This window comes from Oncorhynchus kisutch, linkage group LG22, assembly GCF_002021735.2.
Source record: "Oncorhynchus kisutch isolate 150728-3 linkage group LG22, Okis_V2, whole genome shotgun sequence".
Lineage (NCBI taxonomy): Eukaryota > Metazoa > Chordata > Actinopteri > Salmoniformes > Salmonidae > Oncorhynchus > Oncorhynchus kisutch.
The window spans coordinates 18,255,728-18,283,170 of record NC_034195.2 but is presented as its reverse complement, the minus strand read 5'-3'; the positions used below and the strand labels follow the sequence as shown (position 1 = coordinate 18,283,170).

Here is a 27,443-nt window from a genome sequence, read left to right as displayed (position 1 = left end):
CTGTCCCTGGTTTCAAAAACAACGATTGATAGGCAGCTTAAACTTCTTGAATTCAACCATTATTGGGTTCAAATACACATTTAGATTTGTGAACAGCCATCCACAACAATCACAATCCAACCAAAGGCGCAAATAGCTAAATCAGAGAGTAGCAGTATGATTTATATCAATGCTCTATGTAGATATGAATAGTAAGTGATATCCGTATCGCCGTAGACTACACCACTGCTGTCATCCTTACCTCCAAACATTATTCCAATTGGATAATCGTTGGATGCCGACAGCAGTCGCACCATTGGAAGACATAGCTTGGACTGTAGCCTACAACAGCCTATTCCTGCTCTTTTTCCGTGATCCATCAAACACATTTGGTGTGTCATCATAGTGGTCTCCTTGTGGTCAGACTCCCTCAGGTGGAACAAACTTAAACATGCACCTTTTTTCAATGCTGATTTGAATGTCATTGAGAAAACAGAGAACTGTCAAATATGTTTTCCTGCAAACATCCTTACTGAATTTCAAAGTAATCCTCAAAGGTATCTGTAGTCCGACTACAATGTTTTTGCTGGTAACATAACAGATGACTTTTTTTGTAATCCCTTACATTGTAACGTAATCCATTACTCCCCAACCCTGTTTTGTCATTATGGGCTATTGTGTGTAGTATGATGAGGGGGAAAAAACTATTTAATCCATTTTAGAATAAGACTGTAATGTAACAAAATGTGGAAAAAGTCAAAGGGGTTTGAATACTTTCTGTATGCACTGCATATGGCACATACAGTAGTTCTCTGTATTGCACTGTGATGGCCATCTGGGTTTGATTTGGTTCCAACAACACACATTTCACCTTTCTTGTCAGGGGCATACAGGGCTATATATACTGCACCAAACAGGACCAGGTATGAGTAGAGTGACAGAAATCAGAGTGACAGAGACCAACAATCTCAGCAGACCAACCTGGACTCATGGGTAGATGTAACATAGTAAATGAAAATCCAGGACACTCAAATTAGCATGATGTGTTACGTTTGGTATGGAATGTATTAAATTTGTGGATGTCCGTCATCCATTTTGTATGATACGAATTACAATTCATATGAAATGTTATGAATTGCAATTAGTATGATATGCTACTAATTGCAATTCTTACAACATTTTACGAATTTGAAATATGTATGTTATGAATTCCAATTTGTTGTTGCTAACGTTAGCTAGGTGGCCAGGTGGCTAGCTAGGCTAAGGGTTAAGGTTAGGGTTAAGGTTACGACTTAGGTTAATGTGTTAAGGTTGTGGTTAGGGGAAGTGTTAGCTAACATGCTAAATAGTTACAATGTAGCTAAAAAGTAGTAAGTAGTAGCAAAGTTACTAATTAGCTAAAATTCTAAAATAGTCCATGATGAGATTTGAACACACAACCTTTGGATTGCTATACGTTTGATGATATACAGTTACCCATCCATCCCGATCAACCACCCTCTTTTCGTTTTATCCTGAAGTAACCTTCTGTCTTATGTAACATACCATACAAATTTGAGTTTGCCAGATTTCATTTACTATGTTATGCCTAGTCTGTGAGACCAGGCTGACAGACATCCAGATATTCTGTCTCTTGAACCCAAGTCAATATTATGAAGCAGGAAGCAGCCTCACTAGTCTTTCTCCTCTTCTCCCTGAGTGATATAGGATCCTCCTAGCATGAACACAGATGTACACTGCTAGATAAGTGTTTCCTAGCTCAGATGAGCAGGATGATATTGTCACACTAACTTTGCGCAATCTAAAACCCTTCATGCTTATTCAGAGTGTTTGATGACAAAGTCTGTGACGCTCTCTACAATGAACTCAAATTAGTATACATTTGACATTTGGCAATCTCAGACGAACATAAAATCAACAGGAACAGACAGTGACCAATTGCAAAAAACTTGTCCAAGAGCAGAAAATAACAGTCCTCAATCCTCACAAAGATAAAACAGTTTCTCCTAAGCTATTTATCTAATTTAGCCACATTCTACGGATGTCAGATTGGTATGATAGAGTGGTGCAATGCGAATGCTAGCCTCCACGTGCCTCGCGGGGACACTCAGAATTGAAAATCTCTCTTCTTCAATTCTGTATGCCCCAGCCAGGCCTGTGGAGGCTCCCATTAGCATTGCACCACTCTATCATACCTGTGAGCTGGTGCGATGCATGAACTTGTGCGATGCATCATCACCAACAGGCTCATCTCGAACAGCTCTGTAGCCAAACAGGGTCCTCTTCTAACAGAGAGAGCACTTTATGTGATTTATCACAAGCACTCCCATTGATCGGAACTATTAGAGGGCTGGACAAAAGATCCAACTCGTTTTGGTCCATGGTGAGTGCTGCAAGGCACGGTCCAATCAGAGCAAATAACCTGTGGCTAGATTTATGTTATTGGATGAAAAGCATATTTTCTCTCCTTAGTTACTGTAGCCCTTAGTTACTGTAGCCCGTAGTTACAGTAGCCCAGAATAGGCTTTATACCTAATAATCATGATCATTAAGTTAATTAAATGAATTGATTGATTGGTTTTCTTTCTCTGTCAAGGTGGCCGGTTGGACAACAGCAGCCATGTGATTGGGGGGTGGCAAAGAGCAAAGAATGTCCAGGAGGTTCAGCTAAAGCAGCCTGCAGTGAGAATCTCCCCCTCTGGCGCCTGTTCTTCATGAGGACCCGAAGATGACTGTCACCAGCCGGCAGTCCTTGAATGTCCTGACAGTCATCTTTCTCCTGCTGTCCACTGCAGGTCAGTGCAGTTTTATACACCTTTTTGCTATGGTGTGTGTGTGTGTGTGTGTTAAAGTATATAGTCTCTTCCCACAGTCGCCTGTGAGTCTAGCAAGTGAGACTGGTGTATGACTGTCAGGGAACAGTATGCTGCATGGTAAAACATCGATGTTGATTACTAACTAATCTGCATTTGTGAAACGGTATGTCGGTAACTGTAATGCACGTTATAAAACAACCTGAGGTTTAATAGTAATGCAAATAACTTTATTTTGGTTTATAGTCTTTCAGCTCACAGGTTGAGGTTGTAAACGGAACATAAGAGCCAACCTGTTTACTGTAGTCTCCTAAAATTGGATAGGTGTTAATGTAACTAACAACATGGCAATATTTACGACAGAGCCCTAACCAGATCCAGCTGTTTTCCCTCTAGTAAGGCTCAGACTGCCTTCCCCCTGGCCTGCTTCACCTTTAAGTCTTGCATCATTAGAGGACTTTAAGGTCCACTTCCAATGCTTAGTTGCTCTGCGTCCTTATTGCCAATTCACCCTCTTTATAACCGCAGACCCCTCCTTTATACCCCTCCTTTATACCCCTCCTTTATACCCCTCCTTTATACCCCTCCTTTATACCCCTCCTTTAAAAATAAAGGTTAAATAAATAGAATAACATATATATCCCGTGGTTTATGAGATCAGCTATAGGATCAGAATATCAGAACTGGATTTTGATGACATAATTTTGGCATAAATGAAGCTGTGTTTTAAATGTCCTTTTGGAATTTATATGTGACCTTTATGAGTGACTGATTAGATTTATATATGTCTCCCATCTTACATAACTTGGATTTTGATATAGTTTTGATACGTTTTTAGAAAATGTACATGAACATATCGTTTTTTTGTGAAATGAGAAGTGTATTTCTGATATGAGTGCTGGCAAAGGTGGTATTTCAGAAACTTGAGTGACCTACGTCTAGTTGTGAGAGATTAGTTAACAAATAAAGAAGGGTAATAAAATGAGACCGAAGAAAATGTACGGTTATCAAATCAAATCGGGGGGTAGAAGTAATTTGTCCAGTGGCAATTTTTATGAATTGTTCAGCAGTCTTACCCTAGTAAAACTGACTATCCTACCGATCCTCGACTTCGGCGATGTCATCTACAAAATGGCTTCCAACACTCTACTCAGCAAACTGGATGCAGTCTATCACAGTGCCATCCGTTTTGTCACTAAAGCACCTTATACCACCCACCACTGCGACTTGTATGCTCTAGTCGGCTGGCCCTCGCTACATATTCATCGCCAGACCCACTGGCTCCAGGTCATCTACAAGTCTATGCTAGGTAAAGCTCCGCCTTATCTCAGCTCACTGGTCACGATGGCAACACCCATCCGTAGCACGCGCTCCAGCAGGTGTATCTCACTGATCATCCCTAAAGCCAACACCTCATTTGGCCGCCTTTCGTTCCAGTACTCTGCTGCCTGTGACTGGAACGAATTGCAAAAATCGCTGAAGTTGGAGACTTTTATCTCCCTCACCAACTTCAAACATCAGCTATCTGAGCAGCTAACCGATCGCTGCAGCTGTGCATAGTCTATTGGTAAATAGCCCACCCTTTTCACCTACCTCATCCCCATACTGTTTTTATTTATTTACCTTTCTGCTCTTCTGCACACCTATATCTCTACCTGTACATGACCATCTGATCATTTATCACTCCAGTGTTAATCTGCAAAATTGTAATTATTTGCCTACCTCCTCATGCCTTTTGCACACATTGTATATAGACCCCCCCTTTGTTTTCTACTGTGTTATTGACTTGTTAATTGTTTACTCCATGTGTAACTCTTTGTTGTATGCTCACACTGCTATGCTTTATCTTGGCCAGGTCGCAGTTGCAAATGAGAACTTGTTCTCAACTAGCCTACCTGGTTAAATAAAGGTGAAATGAAAAAATGAAAAGTCTAATGGATTGGGGGTAGAAGCTGTTAAGGAGCCTTTTGGTCCTAGACTTGATGCTCCAGTATCGCTTGCCGTGCGGGAGCAGAGAAAACAGTCTATAACTTGGGTGACTGGAGTCTGACAATTTTATGGGCCTTCCTCTGACACCGCCTATTATATAGGTCCTGGATGGCAGGAAGCTTGGCCCCAGTGATGTACTGGGCCGTTCCCACCTTCCTCTGTAGCGCCTTACGGTCAGATGCCAAGCAGTTGCCATACCAGGTGGTGATGCAACCGGTCAGGATGCTCTCTATGGTGCAGTTGTAGAACCTTTAGAGGATCTGGGGACCTATGCCAAATCTTTTCAGTCTCATGAGGGGGAGTATAGGTTTTGTCGTGACCTCTTCACGACCGTCTTGTAATATTTGGACCATGATAGTTCATTGGTGATGTGGACACCAAGGAACTTGAAACTCTCGACCCGCTCCACTACAGCCCTGTCAATGTTAATGGGGGCCTGTTCGGCCCGCCTTTTCCTGTAGTCCACTATCAGCTCCTTTGTCTTGCTCACATTGAGGGAGAGGTTTTTGTCCTGGCACCACACTTCCAAATTCTCTGACCACCTCCCTATAGGCTAATCTCATCGTTGTCGGTGATCAGGCCTATCACTGTCGTGTCGTCAGCAAACTTAATGATGGTGTTGGCGTCGTGTTGGGCCATGCAGTTGTGGGTGAACAGGGAATACAGGAGGGGACTAAGTACACACTCCTGAGGGGCCCCAGTGTTAAGGATCAGCGTGGCAGATGTGTTATTGCCTACTCTTACCATCTGGGGGTGGCCCGTCAGGAAGTCAAGGATCCAGTTGCAGAGGGAGGTGTTCAATCCCAGAGTCCTTAGCTTAGTGATGAGCTTCGTGGGCACTATGGAATTGAATGCTGAGTTAGTCAATGAACAGCCTTCTCACATACAGGGAGGGAAAAAGTATTTGATCCCCTGCTGATTTTGTACGTTTACCCACTGACAAAGAAATGATCAGTCTATAATTTGAATGGTAGGTTTATTTGAACAATGAGAGACAGAATAACAACAAAAAATCCAGAAAAACACATGTCAAAAATGTTAAATTGATTTGCATTTTAAATGAGTGAAATAAGTATTTGACCCCCTCTCAATCAGAAAGATTTCTGGTTCCCAGGTGTCTTTTATACCGGTAACGAGCTGAGATTATGAGCACACTCTTAAAGGGAGTGCTCCTAATCTCAGTTTTTTAACTTTATAAAAGACACCTGTCCACAGAAGCAATCGATCAATCAAATTCCAAACTCTCCACCATGGCCAAGACCAAAGAGCTCTCCAAGGATGTCAGGGACAAGATTGTAGACCTACACAAGGCTGGAATGGGCTACAAGACCATCGCCAAGCAGCTTGGTGAGAAGGTGACAACAGTTATTCGCAAATTATTCGCAAATGGAAGAAACACAAAATAACTGTCAATCTCCCTCGGCCTGGGGCTCCCATGCAAGATCTCACCTCGTGGAGTTGCAATGATCATGAGAATGGTGAGGAAACAGCCCCAAACTACACGGGAGGATCTTGTCAATGATCTCAAGGCAGCTGGGACCATAGTCACCAAGAAAACAATTGATAACACACTACGCCATGAAGGACTGAAATCCTGCAGCAAGAAAGCACAAGAAAGTACATATACATGCCCGTCTGAAGTTTGCCAATGAACATCTGAATGATTCAGAGGAAAACTAGGTGAAAGTGTTGTGGTCAGATGAGACCAAAATGGAGCTCTTTGGCATCAACTCAACTCGCCGTGTTTGGAGGAGGAGGAATGCTGCCAATGACCCCAAGAACACCATACCCATCATCAAACATGGAGGTGGAAACATTATGCTTTGGGGGTGTATTTCTGCTAAGGGGACAGGACAACTTCACCGCATCAAAGGGACGATGGACGGGGCCATGTACCGTCAAATCTCGGGTGAGAACCTCCTTCCCTCAGCCAGGGCATTGAAAATGGGTCGTGGATGGGTATTCCAGCCTGAAAATGACACAAAACACACGGCCAAGGCAACAAAGGAGTGGCTCAAGAAGAAGCACATTAAGGTCCTGGAGTGGCCTAGCCAGTCTCCAGACCTTAATCCCATAGAAAATCTGTGGAGGGAGTTGAAGGTTTGAGTTTCCAAACGTCAGCCTCGAAACCTTAATGACTTGGAGAAGATCTGCAGAGAGGAGTGGGACAAAATCCCTCCTGAGATGTGTGCAAACCTGGTGGCCAACTAGAAGAAACGTCTGACCTCTGTGATTGCCAACAAGGGTTTTGCCACCAAGTACTAAGTCATGTTTGGCAGAGGGGTCAAATACCTATTTCCCTCATTTAAAATGCAAATCAATTCATAACATTTCTGAAATGCATTTTTCTGGATTTTGTTGTTGTTATTCTGTCTCTCTGTTCAAATAAACCTACCATTAAAATTATAGACTGATCATTCCTTTGTCAGTGGGCAAACGTACAAAATCAGCAGGGGATCAAATACTTTTTTCCCTCACTGTAGGTGTTCCTCCAGGTGAGAAAGGGCAGTGTGGAGTGTGATTGAGATTGCGTCATCTGTGGATCTGTTGAGGCGGTATGCGAATTGGAGTGGGGTGTCTGGGAGGATGCTGTTGATTTGAGCCATGACCAGCCTTTCAAAGCACTTCATGGCTACTGACGTGAGTGCCATGGGGCGGTAATCATTTAGGCAGGTTACCATCACTTCCTTGGGCACAGGGACTATGTTGGACTGCTTGAAACATGTAGGTATCACAGACTCGGTCAGGGAGAGGTTGAAAATGTCAGTGAAGACCCTAGACAGTTGGTCCGCGCATGCTTTGAGTACATTTTCTGGTAATCCATCTGGCCCAGCGGCTTTGTGAATGTTGACCTTTTTAAAGGTTTTGTTCACATCGGCTACCGAGAGCGTTATCACAGTCATCCAGAACAGCTGGTGCTTTTGTACATGCTTCAGTGTTGCTTGCCTCAATGCGAGCATAAAAGGCATTTAGCTCGTCTGGTAGGCTCGCATCACTGGGCTGCTCACGTCTGGGTTTCCCTTTGTAGTCCATAATAGTTTTCAAGCCCTGCCACATCCAACGAGCGTCAGAGCCTGTGTGGTAGGATTCAATCTTAATCCTGTATTGATGCTTTGCTTGTTTGATGGTTCGTCTGAGGGCATAGAGGGATTTCTTATAAGTGTCCGGATTAGTCTCCCACTCCTTGAAAGCGGAAGCTCTAGCCTTAAGCTCGATACAGATGTTGCCTGTAATCCATGGCTTCTGGTTGGGATATGTAAATACAGTCACTGTGGGGACGACGTCATCGATGCACTTATTGATGAAGCTGCTGACTGAGGTGGTGGATTCCTCAATGCCATTGGATGAATCCCGGAACATATTCCAGTCTGTGCTAGCGAAACAGTCCTGTAGTGTAGCATCTGCGTCATCTGACCACTTCCGTATTGACCGAGTCACTGGTAATTCCTGCTTTAGTTTTTGCTTGTAAGCAGGAGGATAGAATTATGGTCAGATTTGCCAAATGGAGGGCGGGAGAGTGCTTTGTATGCATCTCTGTGCGTGGAGTAAAGGTGGTCTAGGATTTTTTTCCTCCCATGGTTGCACATGTGACATGCTGGTAAAAACTTGGTAAAACTGATTTAAGTTTGCCTGCATTAAAGTTCCCGGCCACTAGGAGCGCTGCTTCTGGGTGAGCATTTTCTTCTTTGCTTTTATGGCCTTATAGAGTTGGTTGAGAGCGGTCTTAGTGCCAGCTTCATTTTGTGGTGGTAAATAGATGGCTACGAATAATACAGATGATAACTATCTTGGTAGATAATGTGGTCTGCAGCTTCTCATAAGGGACTCTACCTCAGGCGAGCAATACCTCGAGACTTCTATAATATTAGACATCGCGCACCAGCTGTTATTGACAAAAAGACCAGAGGTAGCATCTCTGTTCTGCTGTTGCATGGAAAATCCCACTAGCTCTATAATGTCCGTATCTTTGTTCAGCGACGTCTCGCTGACACATAAGATGTTACAGTTTTTAATGTCTCGTTGGTAGGATAATCTTAATAGTAGGTCATCAATTTTATTTTCCAATGATTGCATGTTATAGCGGGGAAGAATGGAAGGCATTGGGAGTTTACTCGGTTGCCTCAGGATTCTCAGAAGGATCCTCGATCTGCGTCCCCTCTCCCGGCGTCTTTTCTTCACGCCAAAGGCGTGGATCTGGGCCTGTTCCTGTGAAAGCAGGATATCCTTCTCGTCGGACTCGTTAAAGGAAAAAGTTTCTTCCAGTCCGCTGTGAGTAATTGCTTTTCTGATGTCCAGAAGTTATTTTAGGTCATAAGAGACGGTAGCAGCAACATTATGTACACAATAAGTTAATTAATAAGTTACACAAAACGCAAAATAAAATCAGCCATGTTCTTCGGTGCCATCATAACTACTGTTATGAATGTTTACCAGCGTGCATCCATCTGAGTGAGAGCGTCTCTCCATACTATTAAACCTCAAGCTTCCTCACTCCCCATTCTACTTCCCTGTTCAGCATGGATACAGAAGCCTGAAAGTTTCAGAGAGTCGGAGGGAAGCCAATTCAAGCTATTTAGCCAATAAGCCAGCCAGTCAGCCAGTCATTCAGACGGCCCTGAGTGAGTCACTGTCCCAAGCTCATTAGACCTGAGAGTGTTCTCCTCTTTCAAATGGCCAATATGTTCCTGATTGGCCTGCTCAGCCTACATGGGATTAGAAAATACTTTTACCATCATTGGCAGAAATATACAAAAAAAAACTCCCTCCCCTTCCCCCCTCTAACTAAATCCCAGAAGGAACATTATTTCCCCTCTTAGCAGTGCAATTGTCTTGGCTCCATCGTGGAGAGGAAGGGCTCATAGTCTTAATACAGAGACATGACCTTGTTCCAGTTCTGCTCCTCTGCCATTGTTTATACAGGCAACACCCATTCCATATGGCTAGAAGGGCAATCTCTCCCCAGCTATGCTATGGAGGACGTGTTTACCTCATGTTATCAATGGTAATAAAAATGTGAAAGGATGCCAAATTGCTAGACCTGATTGGTTTTGATGGCGTCTGTCTAACAAGTAGTTTTGTTTTGGTCCACAGTGACATATGAGACAACTGTGATGAGCCCTTGTAAATCTACACTCATTATCTCTGCTCTGTTGCTCTGACAGATAGGTAATTGGTGATCATCTACAATGAGTCCAGGCTACCAAATGATGTTTCCATGACTCCCATCACAGAGAAACCCCTCTCTGGTTGCCAGAATCAGAGATGAATAAATGTCTGTTGATTTCTGCTTGGTTTTGCATAATTTGCACCGCAATAGAAATCACAAGCTAAATAATCTTCGATGTATATATTTTTTATTATTATATAATTCTAATTTTTTCAGGTCAATATCATAAACAAATTGTAGATATGCGCATACATTTGAATTCTAAAATGAAACAATGCCATCAAATATGGCATTACCAACAAACACCAAAACGAAACAAAAACATGCAAAAACAATAAGAATGATACATTCCCTTTCAGTTCTCTGCTCTTCATTTTTCATTCATTTATCATTTTCCTTACATGCCTTTAATAATTTGACTGTCGCAAAATGCGTGGCTGTAGTATGTAAATGACCAAATACCCCTACCAGAGTATAGAGGCCTTACAATAAAAATAACTAAATTATTATTTTATACAAGAAAGCGACCAGGGTCCGGTTGACCCGTAGATTCATATAATTCTTATATTGACACTTCTTAGGGACTGCAAGATTAGGGGAAGAGATAGCAAAAAGAGGTCCCATATTGTATAGAAATCGCCTTCCTTGTTCCTAAATATAGCACCATTTTTTTTCCAGTGGTAACATTTTAAAGATCCCACAATACCACTGATTTATTGTTGGTGGCTGGTCTTTTATCCAGTTAAGGAGAAGGCATTTTCTTGTCACAAAGATATTTTTTAAGAAGTATTGAGCTGTGCTAAGGTAAGTGAAGGCCTGTTCCCGATAACACCCAAAACAAATAGCCATGGGTCCATTCTTCTAGAATATATGAACATATCCTCCAGCTCCAATTTGAAATTTGCCCAGAACATTTTAATTAATGGGCAAGTCCAAAACAGGCAAGCTGAATCATGATGGTCTCAATCACTATAATCCATTTATCAGATTTTTAAAGTAATTCAAAAAAATATTTTACCTCACAGGAGTGCTTGCCAAGAAGACAGTAGCTTCATCGTCTGAATGTCTTTCTCTTCTCCACAGCTCTATCAGCTCATTTCAGAGTGTGTGAACCATACTCCGACCACAAGGGGCGCTATCACTTTGGTTTCCACTGCCCTCGCCTTTCTGACAACAAGACCTACATGTTCTGCTGTCACCACAACAACACTGCCTTCAAGTACTGCTGCAACGAGACTGAGTTCCAGACGGTCATGCAGGTCAACCTGACTACCACCACAGACGGCTTCAAACACAAGTGAGTCATATTCAGGTTTTAGTAGTGAATATATAGAGTAGTACTTTTCCTTATCTGTTAGTAAGCTAATTATTGTGATTCTATGATACGGTTTAATGTTATTATAAAATGGTACTGACACTAGCTTGAGTGAATATCTAAAGAACATGTCAAAAGTTTATCTGTAAGGAAACGACCAACAGTTTCATACTCAAGATTTAGACATTTGCGCAGAGAAAAAAATCCCTGGCCTTTAAATGTTAGTGATTGATAAGCTGTTGGCTCCCTCAACAATATCCCACTCATTGACACCATTTGCCTGGTGCTCAAAGGGCACGTTGACATTGATCTTCTCCTACTGTATAGAGAGAATCACAACCAAAGTAAAAGAGCTGAAGCTTTGTTACTGAGTTTGTGAGTGGGCTGCAGGCGGATGCCATCTCTCAGCAGAGATAGATATAGTACTTGAGCGTATTGTCTTATACTATTAAATACAAAAAATATTGTTTTAAGTGAGAGGTAGGCATTGGTCTGAAGCCAAAAAAGTGAATTCACATGATCACCACAATACGTACTTCACCCATGCTCTACCAAGGTTTTCCAGCAAACAGCTTTGACCTACTACAGTAGCTCTGTTGGTCTATTGTATTTCCAACAATTTGTAAGCAGGTTGCTTAGGATTCAAACCTTCTCAAATAGTCCTAAAGTCCTAGAGGAGGTGCTCCCACAATATTGTTATTTGTACCGCATACAGGGTAAAGTATTGCATTCTTCCCAACCCAAACAAAACATTATCCCATTCCACTACATTTTCAAGCTTTTTTTAATTATATGAAAGCAAGCTTTGCTTTTATACTTACAACCACCAGGCTTGATTGAGCTGTTTTGTTGTGTAGTAATGTGGTGCCTGCCTGTACTTCCTTAAACTTTTATTTTAACAATACATTCAATGAAAAATATATGTATTTTTGGGCAAATATAAAAACAGGAGGTGGTGTGTTTGACACAGTCACTCATATAGATACTGTACAGAAGTCTATAGAGCCTGTCTGCATTCCTGATTTCTGTAACCATTAGCTTACCTGTGTAATATTAACATAAACTCAGAACCAGTTGTTTTTTAAACATGGTCCTGTTTTATCAATTGATGTGCTGAACAGTTCATTACCTCTGTCAAATTACTGTGTAGTTCAAATATATGCGTGTAATTGTATTTTAGCAATAAAGATGATGACGCTTCAATAATACACATTTACATTAGGCCTATGTCTAAAGATACTTACAGCCTAATGTCAAAGGTTTGGACACACCTACTCATTCAAGGGTTTTTCTTTACTTTTAATATTTTCTACATTGACATCAAAACGATGAAAAAACACATGGATCATGTAGTAACCCAAAAAGTGTTAAACAAATCAAAATATATTTTAAATATTAGATTCTTCAAAGTAGCCATCCTTTGCCTTGATGACAGCTTTTCACACTCTTGCCATTCCATCAACCAGCTTCATGAGGAATGCTTTTCCAACAGTCTTGAAGGACTTCCCATATATGCTGAGCACTGCTTTTCCTTCACTTTGCGGTCCAACTCATCCCAAACAATCTCTATTGAGTTGAGGTCAGGTGATTGTGGAGGTCAGGTCATCTGATGCAGCCCTCGATCACTCTCCTTCTTGGTCAAATAGCCCTTACACAGCGTGGAGGTGTGTTTTGAGTCATTGTCCTTTTGAAAAGCAAATTATAGTCCCACTAAGCGCAAACCAGATGGGATGGCGTATCACTGCAGAATGCTTTGGTAGCCATGCTGGTTAAGCGTGCCCTAAATTTTTAATTAATCACTGACAGTGTCACCAGCAAAGCACCATCACACCTCCTCCTCCACGCTTCACGGTGGGAACCACACATGCAGAGATCATCCGTTCACCTACTCTGCGTCTCACAAAAATCTCCAAATTGGACTCCTCAGACCAAAGACAGATTTCCACCAGTCTAATGTCCATTGCTCGGGTTTCTTGGCCCAAGCAAGTCTCTTCTTATTATTGGTGTCCTTTAGTATTGGTTTCTATGCAGCAATTCGACCATGAAGGTCTGATTCACTCAGTCTCTTCTGAACAGTTGATGTTGAGATGTGTCTGTTACTTGAACTCTGTGAAGCATTTATTTGGGCTGCAATTTCTGAGGCGGGTGACTCTAATGAGCTTATCCTCTGCCGCAGAGGTGACTCTGGGTCTTCCTTCCCTGTGGTGGTCCGCATGAGAGCCAGTTTCATCATAGCGCTTGATGGTTTTTGCAACTGCATTTGAAGAAACGTTCAATGTTCTTTAAATGTTCCACATTGACTGACGTTCATGTCCTAAAGTAATGATGGACTGTTGTTTCTCTTTGCTTATTTGAGCTGTTCTTGCCATAATATGGACTTGGTCTTTTACCAAATAGGGCTATATCCTGTATACCACCCCTACCTTGTCAAAACACAACTGATTGGCTCAAACGCATTAAGAAGGAAAGAAATTAACAGGCAAACCTGTTAATTGAAACTACCTCATGAAGCTGGTTGAGAGAATTCTAAGAGTGTGTAAAGCTGTCCATATGATTCCATATGTGTTATTTCATAGGTTTGAAGACTTCACTAGTATTCTAAAATGTAGAAAATAGTCAAATACAGAAAAACCCTTGAATGAGTAGGTGTGTCCAAACTTTTGACTGGTAATGTATATATACATAATTTTAATAGCAGGTCACTGTAAAGTCCATTATCCCTCTGAAGAGTATGAATTAAGCTGTTTGAATCAACCTGCCTACACATTATTGGAAATACAAAAGACCAAAAATAGCTACTGTAGTAGGTCAAAGCTGTATGCTGGAAAACTGCTTTAGACCAATGCCTACTTCTCACTTAAAACTTGGCTTTTACACTGGACGTTGATTATACATTATACATTGTAATACAGTAAAACACAGCAATGAAAGTGACCAAAAAAACTAAAATATACCCTTTCTTTCTTTCTTTCTTTCTTTCTTAAATCTCTCAGACCATAGCTGCAAGAAGTAGTTTGGGGGTGGTGGTGCTACAGAAAATGTTTTGGCCCCCACTGAAGGCGTCAATATCTGCTAATACAGGACTAGTTAAGGCCCAGTGAGGGAAAAAAATCACTAAATGTGTTTGAGCATTTACCAGCGTTTGTAACTTGAGTCTGATAATTATCTGTACAAAACAGTTAATCTGATAATAATTGTGGAATATTAAAATACTTGTTTGATACAGTTAAAGTTGGAAGTTTACATACACCATAGGCAAATACATTTTAACTCAGTTTTACACAATTCCTGACATTTAATCCTAGTAAAAAGTCCCTGTCTTAGGTCAGCTAGGATCACCACTTTCTTTTAAGAATGTGAAATGTCAGAATAATAGTAGAGATAAATAAAAGCTGAAATAAATAATTCTTTCATCACATTCCCAGTGGGTCAGAAGTTTACATACACTCAATTAGTATTTGGTAGCATTGCCTTTAAATTGTTTAACTAGGTCAAATGTTTCAGGTTGCCTTCCACACGCTTCCCACAATTTTGGCCCATTCATCCTGACAGAGCTGGTGTAACTAAGTCAGGTTTGTAGGCCTCCTTGCTCGCACACGCTTTTTCAGTTGTGCCCACACATTTTCTATAGGATTGAGGTCATGGCTTTGTGATGGCCACTCCTATACCTTGACTTTGTCGTCCTTAAGCCATTTTGACACAACTTTGGCAGTATACTTGTGGTTCAACAAACAGGTCACTGACCATCTCGAATCCCACCGTACCTTCTCCGCTGTGCAATCTGGTTTCCGAGCCGGTCATGGGTGCACCTCAGCCACACTCAAGGTACTAAACGACATCATAACCGCCATCGATAAAAGACAGTACTGTGCAGCCGTCTTCATCGACCTCGCCAAGGCTTTCGACTCTGTCAATCACCATATTCTTATCGGCAGACTCAGTAGCCTCGGTTTTTCGGATGACTGCCTTGCCTGGTTCACCAATTACTTTGCAGACAGAGTTCAGTGTGTCAAATCGGAGGGCATGCTGTCCGGTCCTCTGGCAGTCTCTATGGGGGTGCCACAGGGTTCAATTCTCGGGCCGACTCTTTTCTCTGTGTATATCAATGATGTTGCTCTTGCTGCGGGCGATTCCCTGATCCACCTCTACGCAGACGACACCATTCTATATACTTTCGGCCCGTCTTTGGACACTGTGCTATCTAACCTCCAAACAAGCTTCAATGCCATACAACACTCCTTCCGTGGCCTCCAACTGCTCTTAAACGCTAGTAAAACCAAATGCATGCTTTTCAACCGGTCGCTGCCTGCACCTGCATGCCCGACTAGCATCACCACCCTGGATGGTTCCGACCTAGAATATGTGGACGTCTATAAGTACCTAGGTGTCTGGCTAGACTGCAAACTCTCCTTCCAGACTCATATCAAACATCTCCAATCGAAAATCAAATCAAGAGTCGGCTTTCTATTCCGCAACAAAGCCTCCTTCACTCAAGCCGCCAAGCTTACCCTAGTAAAACTGACTATCCTACCGATCCTCGACTTCGGCGATGTCATCTACAAAATGGCTTCCAACACTCTACTCAGCAAACTGGATGCAGTCTATCACAGTGCCATCCGTTTTGTCACTAAAGCACCTTATACTACCCACCACTGCGACTTGTATGCTCTAGTCGGCTGGCCCTCGCTACATATTCGTCGCCAGACCCACTGGCTCCAGGTCATCTACAAGTCTATGCTAGGTAAAGCTCCGCCTTATCTCAGCTCACTGGTCACGATGGCAACACCCATCCGTAGCACGCGCTCCAGCAGGTGTATCTCACTGATCATCCCTAAAGCCAACACCTCATTTGGCCGCCTTTCGTTCCAGTACTCTGCTGCCTGTGACTGGAACGAATTGCAAAAATCGCTGAAGTTGGAGACTTTTATCTCCCTCACCAACTTCAAACATCAGCTATCTGAGCAGCTAACCGATCGCTGCAGCTGTACATAGTCTATTGGTAAATAGCCCACCCTTTTCACCTACCTCATCCCCGTACTGTTTTTATTTATTTACTTTTCTGCTCTTCTGCACACCAATATCTCTACCTGTACATGACCATCTGATCTTTTATCACTCCAGTGTTAATCTGCAAAATTGTAATTATTTGCCTACCTCCTCATGCCTTTTGCACACATTGTATATAGACCCCCCCTTCGTTTTCTACTGTGTTATTGACTTGTTAATTGTTTACTCCATGTGTAACTCTTTGTTGTATGCTCACACTGCTATGCTTTATCTTGGCCAGGTCGCAGTTGCAAATGAGAACTTGTTCTCAACTAGCCTACCTGGTTAAATAAAGGTGAAATAAAATAAAAAATAAAAAAAAGTGGTCATTGTCCATTTGGATGACCCATTTGCGACCAGGCTTTAACTTCCTGACTGATGTCTTGAGATGTTGCTTCAATATATCCACATAATTTTCCACCTCATGATGCCTTCTATTTTGTGAAGTGCACCAGTTCCTCTTGCAGCAAAGCACCCCCACAACATGATGCTGCCACCCCCGTGCTTCACGGTTGGGATAGTGTTCTTTGTCGCGCAAGCCACCCCCTTTTTCCTCCAAACATAACAATGGTCATTATGGCCAAACAGTTCTACTTTTGTTTCATCAGACCAGAGGACATTTCCCCAAAAAGTACCATCTTTGTCCCCATGTGCAGTTGCAAACCGTAGTCTTGCTTTTTTATGGCAGTTTTGGAGCAGTGGCTTCTTCCTTGCTGAGCGGCATTTCAGGTTATGTCGATATAGGACTCGTTTTACTGTGGATATAGATACTTTTGTACCTGTTTCCTCCAGCATCTTCACAAGGTCCTTTGCTGTTGTTCTGTGATTGATTTGCACTTTTCAAACCAAAGTACGTTAATCTCTAGGAGACAGAACACATCTCCTTCCTGAGCGGTATGACGGCTTCGTGGTCCCATGGTGTTTATACTTTCGTACTATTGTTTGTACAGATGAACGTGGTACCTTGAGGTGTTTGGAAATTGCTCCCAAGGATGAACCAGACTTGTGGAGGTCAGCAATTATTTTTCTGAGGTCTTGGCTGATTTCTTTAGATTTTCTCATGATGTCAAGCGAAGAGGCACTGCGTTTGAAGGTTGGCCTTGAAATACATCCACAGGTACGCCTCCAATTAACTCAAATTATGTCAATTAGCCTATCAGAAGCTTCTAAAGCCATGACATCATTTTCTGGATTTGTCCAAGCTGTTTAAAGGCACAGTCAACTTAGTGTATGTAAACTTCTGACCCACTGGAATTGTGATAGAGTGAATTATAATCGAAATAATCTGTCTGTAAACAATTGTTGGAAAAATTACTTGTGTCATGCACAAAGTAGATGTCCTAACCGATTTGCCAAAAGTATAGTTTGTGAACAAGAGATTTGTGGAATGGTTGAAAACGAGTTTTAATCAACCTAAGTGTATGTAAACTTCTGACTTCAACTGTGTATGTTTTCCAGTTTCTTGAAATACTTTGTAAATGCAACTTATTTCTACGTGAAAATTGAAATGGTCTATTCGTTCCTTTTCCATTTTAGTAGACATTCTTATCTAGAGCAACTTACAGGAGTGAGGGCATACTTTTTCATACTGGTCCCCCGTGGGAATCAAACCCACAACCATAGCGTTGCAGTAGTAAAGGCCAAATTCAATATTTGATCAAATAATACAAAAAGATTTACATTTTGTTAGCTTAATAGAACCACGCATCCCAACGGCTTAGACTTTTAGAGGTAAAACAACCAACAACAAAAGAAAACAGTTGATGTATTGAAAACTGTTTCATTTTATCACACAGCTAACCAAATTACCAAGCATGCCATTTTCTTTTGACATCGGACAGGTTGCGCAAGCAAATTATCATTATGATGTGGTTTTACCTGGATGCTTCGTGTACAACCTGCCCCCCAGTTACTTTTTACTTGTGGATGGCGACTTCAGGTTTTCTGGGAACACATCGAAAAGTAACTTGACTCTGTGTTGACCAGTCATCGCAAATTTGGATTATAATCACCAGAAGAAAATGTAATTGACAAAGGAGCACACTGAATTAATGCGTAAGGTAAGGGCTAGAATTAGCACTGGATCTCTGGCGTGTGCATGTGTTATAAATTAGCAGCGTGGCAGTTTTTCTAAAGGTCCCAAAGTTTGGTGTATCTAACTACCTATAATAGAAGCCAAGGAAGTTCTCTAGTTAATTGTTTGTTGCTCTGATTACACATAAGTGTCCAGGTCAGCAGTTTACTTCAGTTTACTTCTTTATGAAAAACGTTGGCAGGGTCGTGTTTCAGAGGACGCATGGCTCTCGACTTTCGCCTCTCCCAATTCCGTATGAAAAAGGGGTAAAAGTACACACACACAAAAAAAAATTAGGGTCACCTTATGTGCAATGTAACCTTGTTTTAAATGGACGTCTAGAATTTGAGCTAGGTTTGGGGGAAAATGTGTCTAAAGACCATATAATGCTAATGGCACGTCAAACGTCCGGTATAGTGGTTTTTGGTAGAGAGATAACGTAAACTCACGTAAACTCGTACATCGCCTTGGTCCGTACAATTGACCTTATTTTAGCGCCCCAAAAACATAATACTTCCAGATCATCTGTAATGTCAATACCATTGTTAAGCACAATTTCTCCCCTTTCCAACAGAATCAATTACATGACCTAAACGCTGCCCGTTTCTGCATAATTCAAGCAGGCAATGAACCCCGTCGGGTCTTTTTAAAAATGTCGGGTGGGGAAGCGAAACTAATGTGTGATAGTGAGAAGGAGGGATGTCGTGTGGGAAAATAGCTTTTTTCACTCGATCTGTCCAAATTATCACCTTATCGCCTCTAAAATGTAAATAAAACACTATTAAAGAGTTTATATAATGTGTCATTACATACCTATTTGAAGGTTTGTGTCGAATTTGAATCGGGTTGTTAGGGCGGTGCTAAAGTGATCTTAGAAGTAAACAGCGGCTTTGAGAATGATAATCGCATCCCCCCCTTACCCCCTTACCCCTGTCACTTTCCATTTCTTGTTTTTAAATGATGAGAGAAGTGCTACACCTGGTGGAGAGAGATTGTAAGACAGAAATAGTTGCTTTATGCGTGCTGTACCTTACGGCATGACACGCCACGATGTAACGGAGGGTCAGTTTTTTCAACTTTTCTCCAATGCTATAGAGCCATTACCATGTCAATCAACACATGAATAGAAACCTAGTTCACACCCCCGATTTTGAAGTCAACACAGTCGCTACAGTCCCATTAGTTTTCTTTGTAGCCTCGTTTGAATGTTGCGATTACGCACATTTGTACGGAATGGGGTGAGTTTACATTATTTGGTCTACATATGATGGTAGGGCGATTTGATTTTAACATTGAGCTTCAACCAATGCGTACTATATATAATTTACTACAACACACTACACTAATCTAAGTAGACACACTAACATATAGACTTGAAGACAAATCTCTATGGAGACCGACAGCTCTGTCTGCAGCAATCGAGTGGAACTCAGGAAGAGAAGAGACATCCCGTAGTGTGTATTGGAGCACCGTATGAGGACACTGACAGACAGAAACACAGACTCTGTCAGAGCTCTCTCTCTCTCTCTTATTCTGTCTGTCTCTCCTCTAATACCCTGTCAGCGGGGTGCTCTCTGAGACCAGTTACACATTCCCTTCGGCAGGCCAGGATATTTCATCTAGTGGCTGATGGGAGGCCATTTCCACCTCCTCCCCTCTGGACTGCAGAGTTGAAGTGGTGATATTTACCATTGGCCTCAGATTAAACTGGCCATAGCTCTGTGTCTGGGACTCTGAGCATCATGGCTAAAGTGTTACGGGCATGAGAGTGTTAATAGGCTATTCTATTACTGCGGACAGTGATTGGACCAGTCACTGGGATTAGCAAATTATTACTTTATGTGTATCTGTTAGGAAATTCTTTGTGTCTGTGTCATGATCAGTCTCAGCTATTTGTCCTTTCATTTTGGCTTGTTTAATGTTGTCTGACATCTGTTTCTGATGGCTGTCCAAACAGTTAGGTTTGCTTACTCTAAGGTTAAATCAAATGCACTGCTGGAAGGATGCCCTGCTGCTCTTAAATAGACAAATGTACACATCACCACAGACTAAACCATGCAAACAGCTATATGTCAGCTATATGTCACACAGGCACAGGGGGAGGTGAGGAGAGGTAAACATGGTTTTCATATGGGTTTGAGTGCAGTTGCAAAGCAAGTACAACGATATAATAATTCTAAATGGTTTTGTGAAATATCCACAACACCATCCAAGGAAATGTTTGGAAAAGCCCATTATTCATTAGTCTCCCCAAAATTAGGAATGGTGTTCCCTCCAAATAATCAAACCCACTTGAAAGCTGTAATATAATAATATTATCCTCTGTCTCATTATCTTTCAGGGTCAGAGAGATAATTTAAAGCTGACTGATGCTGAGTTCTGAACTCTGATAGGACCCAATCCCCTTCCTGGGTAGTCATTTCTCTAATGCACAGCTCTGTTCCATAAAAATATAAATAAAAAACGTATAAAGACATTAATTACAAGTGTCGTTCACAACGCTGTTCATCAAGGTATTATCACGCTTTAAGGTATGACCGAGGTGCAGACAGTGTTGAAGAAACTAAAGTGTATTCTTTAAAACAGGGCAGGCAAACAGGTCAAGGCAGGTAGGGGTCAATAATTCAGAGAGGGTGTAAGGCACTGGAACAGCAGGCGGGTCAGGGTCAGGTCAGGTAGGGGTCAATAATTCAGAGAGGGTATAAGGCACTGGAACAGCAGGCGGGTCAGGGTCAGGTCAGATAGGGGTCATTAATCCAGAGAGGGTGTAAGGCACTGGAACAGCAGGCGGGTCAGGGTCAGGTCAGATAGGGGTCAATAATCCAGAGAGGGTGTAAGGCACTGGAACAGCAGGCGGGTCAGGGTCAGGTCAGATAGGGGTCAATAATCCAGAGAGGGTGTAAGGCACTGGAACAGCAGGCAGGCTCAGGTCAGGCAGGAAAGGTAAAAACCGGGAAACTAGAAAACAGGAACTATTGGAAAGACAGGAGCAAGGGAAAACGCTGGTAGGTTTGAACAAACAAAACAAATTGGCAGACAACACAGGTATAAGTACTGTGGGGATAATGGGGAAGATGGGTGACATCTGTAGGGGGGTGGAGACAAGCACAAAGACAGGTGAAACAGATCAGGGCGTGACAGGTATACTGTAATTGGAAACTATTTGCAGACATTTACCGTGCAGGTGATTTATGGAGCGGAGCGTGAATCTTAAGAAGGTGCTAATGTGGACCACATAAATCCTTATGGAGTGTGAAATGCATTAATAAATGTGTTGGGATGAAAAACCGGGACCAACGTTTTGAAGAGAGAGATTTATTAAGATGGATAGGCAATTAGAATCACCCTGTACATTTCAGGAACACTTTCTTAAACATAATATATGTTTACCAAAAAAATGCTTAAAATGCATACAAAAAAGGGGAATACATATAATTATATATTATGCCATTCTCACTTTCTCTATTTCCCCTATCGCTCCTCTACAGTAACTACACAGCCCTGGTGGGAGTGTGGATCTATGGCTTCTTCGTCATGGTGCTGCTAGCCCTGGACTTCCTCTACTACTCGGCCATGAACTATGAGCTGTGTCGGGTTTACCTGGAGAAGTGGGGTCTGGGTGGGCGCTGGCTGAAGAAAGCCAGGAGCCAGTGGCACCAGCCAGTACCAGGAGAGGAGAATGAGACCCAGGCACAGACCCAGGGTCACCCCATGGCCCTCAGCCACCAGCACCCCAGACACAGCCTCAGACGAGAGGACCAGAGCCCCACGAACCCTAGCACGCCCCCACCGTCTGGTGAGTCACTCTGTTGCCAGCATTCAGTGGATGTCCACTCAGACTCATTGTGCATTATATACATGTCTACACTATTACATTGTACTGTATGGACTAGAGGTCGACTGATTAATCGGAATGGCCGATTTCAAGTTTACATAACAATCGTAAATCGGTATTTTTGGACACCGATTTTTTTTTACACCTTTATTTAACTAGGCAAGTCAGTTAAGAACACATTCTAATTTTCAATTAGGGCCTAGGAACGGTGGGTTAACTGCCTTGTTCATGGGCAGAATGACAGCTCAGGGATTCAATCTTGCAACCTTACGGTTAACTAGTCCAACGCTCTAACCACCTTTCTTACATTGCACTCCACGAGGAGCCTGCCTGTTACGCAAATGCAGTAAGAAGCCAAGGTAAGTTGCTAGCTAGCATTAAACTTATCTTATAAAAAACAATCAATCAATCATAATCACTAGTTAACTACACATGGTTGATGATATTACTAGTTTATCTAGCGTGTCCTGCGTTGCATATAATCGATGCGGTGTGCATTCGCGAAAAAGGACTGTCGTTGCTCCAACGTGAACCTAACCATAAACATCAATGACTTTCTTAAAATCAAAACACAAGTATATATATTTAAACCTGCATATTTAGTTAATATTGCCTGCTAACATGAATTTATTTTAACTAGGGAAATTGTGTCACTTCTCTTGCAACAGAGTCAGGGTATATGCAGCAGTTTGGGCCGCCTGGCTCGTTGCGAACCGTGTGAAGACTATTTCATCCTAACAAAGACAGCCAACTTCGCCAAACGGGGGATGATTTAACAAAAGCGCATTTGCGAAAAAAGCACAATCGTTGCACGACTGTACCTGACCATAAACATCAAGCCTTTCTTAAAATCAATACACAAGTATATATTTTTAAACCTGCATATTTAGCTAAAAGAAATCCAGGTTAGCAGGCAATATTAACCATGTGAAATTGTGTCACTTCTCTTGCGTTCATTGCACACAGAGTCAGGGTATATGCAACAGTTTGGGCCGCCTAGCTCGTTGCGAACTAATTTGCCAGAATTTTACGTAATTATGACATAACATTGAAGGTTGTCCAATGTAACAGGAATATTTAGACTTATGGATGCCACCCGTCAGATAAAATACAGAACGGTTCCGTATTTCACTGAAATAATAAATGTTTTGTTTTCGAGATTGTAGTTACCGGATTCGACCATATTAATGACCTAAGGCTCGTATTTCTGTGTGTTATTATGTTTGAATTAAGACTGATTTGAAAGAGCAGTCCGACTGAGCATAAGCATTCATTCAAACAGCACTTTCGTGCGTTTTGCCAGCATCTCTTCGCAATGCTTCAAGCATTGAGCTGTTTATGACTTCAAGCCTATCAACTCCTGAGATTAGGCTGGTGTAACCGATGTGAAATGGCTAGCTAGTTAGCGGGGTGCGCGCTAATAGCGTTTCAAACTTCACTCGCTCTGAGACTTGGAGTAGTTGTTTCCCTTGCTCTGCATGGGTAACGCTGCTTCGAGGGTGGCTGTTGTTGATGTGTTCCTGGTTCGAGCCCAGGTTGGAGCAAGGAGAGGGACGGAAGCTATACCGTTACACTGGCAATACTAAAGTGCCTATAAGAACATCCAATAGTCAAAGGTATATGAAATACAAATCATATATAGAGAGAAATAGTCCTATAATACCTATAATAACTACAACCTAAAACTTCTTACCTGGGAATATTGAAGACTCGTGTTAAAAGGAACCACCAGCTTTCATATGTTCTCATGTTCTGAGCAAGGAACTGAAACGTTAGCTTTCTTACATGGCACATACTGCACTTTTACTTTCTTCTCCAACACTTTGATTTTGCATTATTTAAACCAAATTGAACATGTTTCATAATTTATTTGAGGCTAAATTGATTTTATTGATGTATTATATTAAGTTAAAAGAAGTGTTAATTCAGTATTGTTGTAATTGTCATTATAAAAAAAATAATTATAAAAAAATAATTATAAAAAATGGTTGATTAATCGGTATCAGGTTTTTTGGTCCTCCAATAATCGGTATTGGTATCGGTGTTGAAAAATCATAATTGGTCGACCTCTAGCATGGACATAGAGTTGTCAGGGTCAGGACACTAACACATTCAAATGCTAAATGTTTCTGCGTTATTTTGCTGGAAGGCATAGATGGGGCAGAGAGGACAATTGCTGATGATCTCATTCTGAACAGCAAAAGCACGAGGGAGCCTATCACATTCTCCCTCGGGGTTCATCACCTTACGTTGTCTCATCCTCATTATGTCTCGTAGAACGGTACGATGTTGCTAAGGGAAAGTTACCATAGCAGACCATCAGAGCAACATGTCTCCATAAGGAGAGGTTTGGTATCTCCAGCAGCAGTCCTTCCTCCCCCATCAGCTGCGTAGGCTGACAGGGAATCTGAACCACTGAGCCTCCCCACACACTCACGTACTCACCTGCTGTAACCTTTCCCGCAAACACACACGCATATGTAGACACACACACACACACACACATATATAGACGTACACACACACACAGCTACCTACCTGCCCCCCCCCCCACACACACACACACACTCACACAGACAGACACACACACACGCTTGTGCCATCTCTTCCCACACACACTCCTATGCTCTCTCCATTTCTCCCCCCACACACACGCAAGGACCTGCTCGATACCATACACTCGCCCAACATGCCCCTTCAGTCACTCGCACCACTCGGAGAGAGGAGAAAAGTGAGAGACAACTAAATACTGTAGTACCTTTGGGACACACATCAAGCCTTGACACACATATCTATCATCAAAGCATTCAAAGAACAGCTGGATCAAACACTGTCAGAACAACCTAAATCTTTGGCTAAAAAAGTATATTATTCAATTATTCAAACCGATCTCTGTCTCAGATGTTCTCTAGAGGTCCAGGAGATGGCTTATAGATAGATAGACAGACAGACAGACTTACCTTACCTTACCTTACCTTACCTTTTACCTTACCTTACCTTACCTTACCTACCTACCTCTGGGCCAAGCCATCTCTCTGACTGTCTATGATAACTTAATGAGGGCAGGGATATGACAAATGGGTTTGTGGCCATGCCAGACCATGACAGCCAGATTCTGACAAAGACAGAGGAGCTTGGCAGTGGAAGGGGATCCTGGGGCTATTTTAGTGGTGAATACCTAATGCCTAACTACCACTGGGACATGTCCACAGAGACACATGTCCATAGCACTTGTAGTATTGATGAATATATGCCTAATTAGAACCTGCCATGATCGAGGAGCTCAGATACTATCTGTCCTAGTGGTGAATACATGCTTTAAAGCCCCCATGCAGTCTTTTTAATTGTATTTTTTAAATCATCACTGTATGTCTAATAAATCACTGTTTATTTCATAAAAATAACTCCAAAATATATTTTTTATAATTGATTCCTGAGCCTCTTTTGGCCATTAAAAAGTGGATCAGAATTGGGTCAGGAATAAGGTGTTGTGATGGATGATTGATAGTCAGTGCTTTGCGTTGTGACTCCATAAGGTTGGTGTAGATTGCGTTGAGTTCTTTAACTTCACTATGAGCTTGTTCTGAAAATAGAGACGTATGTCTATTTTATTTTGGCATTTGGGCTCCCGAGTGGCGCAGCGGTCTAAGGCACTGCATCTCAGTGCTAGAGGTTTCATTACAGGCTCTGGTTCGATTCCAGGCTGTATAACAACCGGCTGTGATTGGGAGTCCCATAGGGCGGCGCACTTTTGGCCCAGCGTCGTCCAGGTTAGGGTTTGGTCTGGGTAGGCGTCATAATAAATAAGAATTGGTTCTTAACTGACTTGCCTGGTTAAATAAAGGTTAAATAACTTAAAAAAAATGGAGACCAGGCTTACTCTGGCTTAGTCGGCTCATAGCATGTATGCTTTCTGTAAACATTCATTAGTATGATATTTTCATAATAATGTACAAAGTTATGAATGAAAAATGATGCTCTCTTCCAAATGACAAAAAAACATTGAGATGACAGAGAACAGAGGCTGTTCAATCAAAAGCTGTTTTTCTGGGATGAGGTTCAAATAACATTGCTATTGTCTTACACTGAAAACTCTATAACCAGTTGTGACTGAATAGCTTCCAGAATTTGTTGCCCAAACAACACGTCATCATCATCAGATGATCTTGAGTTAAGTTGCGAGGGACAGAGCTGTACCCCCAGGGTCAGGGAGAGATGATGGGTAATGGCTGAGAATTAGACTTGTACTTAGACATATGTTTGTTGGTTGGAGTCTCAGAACTGGGGCATCTCCAATACTTTTTAAAGTACAAGTATCAGATAATTTCGCTGTATCTACTTCCTCTTGTGGAGGAATTGCAGCCTGGCAAATGAATGTGTGGGAACACTGTTTGCCATAAGGCTACTTGAGAAGGCTGATATGTGTGCACAGCCTTAGATCTGTTACGGGCTCTGTGTAGGCGGCCTGGGAATCTGATATTACTTTCTCTCCGTGGATAGATAAATGCCCTTTATATATATATATATATAAACAAATACAGATGGCTTAACCAGGTACTGTGTGTTCTGGCTAAAAAGAAGAGACAACACGCATTGATCAGGAAAAGGAAAAAACAGCCATGTATTTACAGTAATCTGGTGGGTCCAATATAGATAACAGACAATAAATCCCCTTGTTTAAGTATAACAAAGAATATGAATAGTGGGATCATGGCAGTATCAAGTACGCCATGATTGATAAGAAGCTGTGGCTTCTTAATTTGCTTTCTTTGCCAATTTGTGCACGGAGAGCACATGAGCACTTGGCCACATACGTCATTTATTTTTGACATTGTGGTCCACTGGAGACCTTGTAGCAAGCATTTCCACGGCAGTAAACACAGCTGTTCCTGGAAGCTCCGAGCACCACGTGCTAAAAACACTCGTCGCACAGGAATGAAACGGGATGTCCGACTGACGGTTACAAAGTCTCAGGTCGGGTTAAAACGTCTGATTATTAAAGCCAGCTCTCTCTGCCCAGGGGCGGGGTGATACCTCCTAACTCTCTCGATACCCTCTTCACCCCATGTCTGATGGACGCCGGACCAGAGGTCCTGGATTCAGTTCTTCTCTATTATTACTGGTCACTTCACATGCCCGTGCTAATACGAACTTAGTATGATGCTTCAGAGCATCATTACAAAAGAGCTGAAATCCAATATCGTTTAATTCAGGTTTGACAACAC

At 42.0% G+C, this 27,443-nt stretch overlaps 1 protein-coding gene across 1 annotated transcript in view; it reads left to right on the top strand.

The window, feature by feature from the left end:
• shisal1b (shisa like 1b) overlaps positions 1-27,443 on the top strand; it is a 65,907-nt gene that overhangs the window by 33,769 nt on the left and 4,695 nt on the right. The window contains exons 2-4 of the mRNA XM_020455743.2: positions 2,576-2,774; positions 11,032-11,245; positions 21,872-22,179. Coding sequence (XP_020311332.2) covers positions 2,708-2,774; positions 11,032-11,245; positions 21,872-22,179 — 589 coding nt within the window. The 5' untranslated portion in view covers positions 2,576-2,707. The remainder of the gene's footprint in view (positions 1-2,575; positions 2,775-11,031; positions 11,246-21,871; positions 22,180-27,443) is intronic.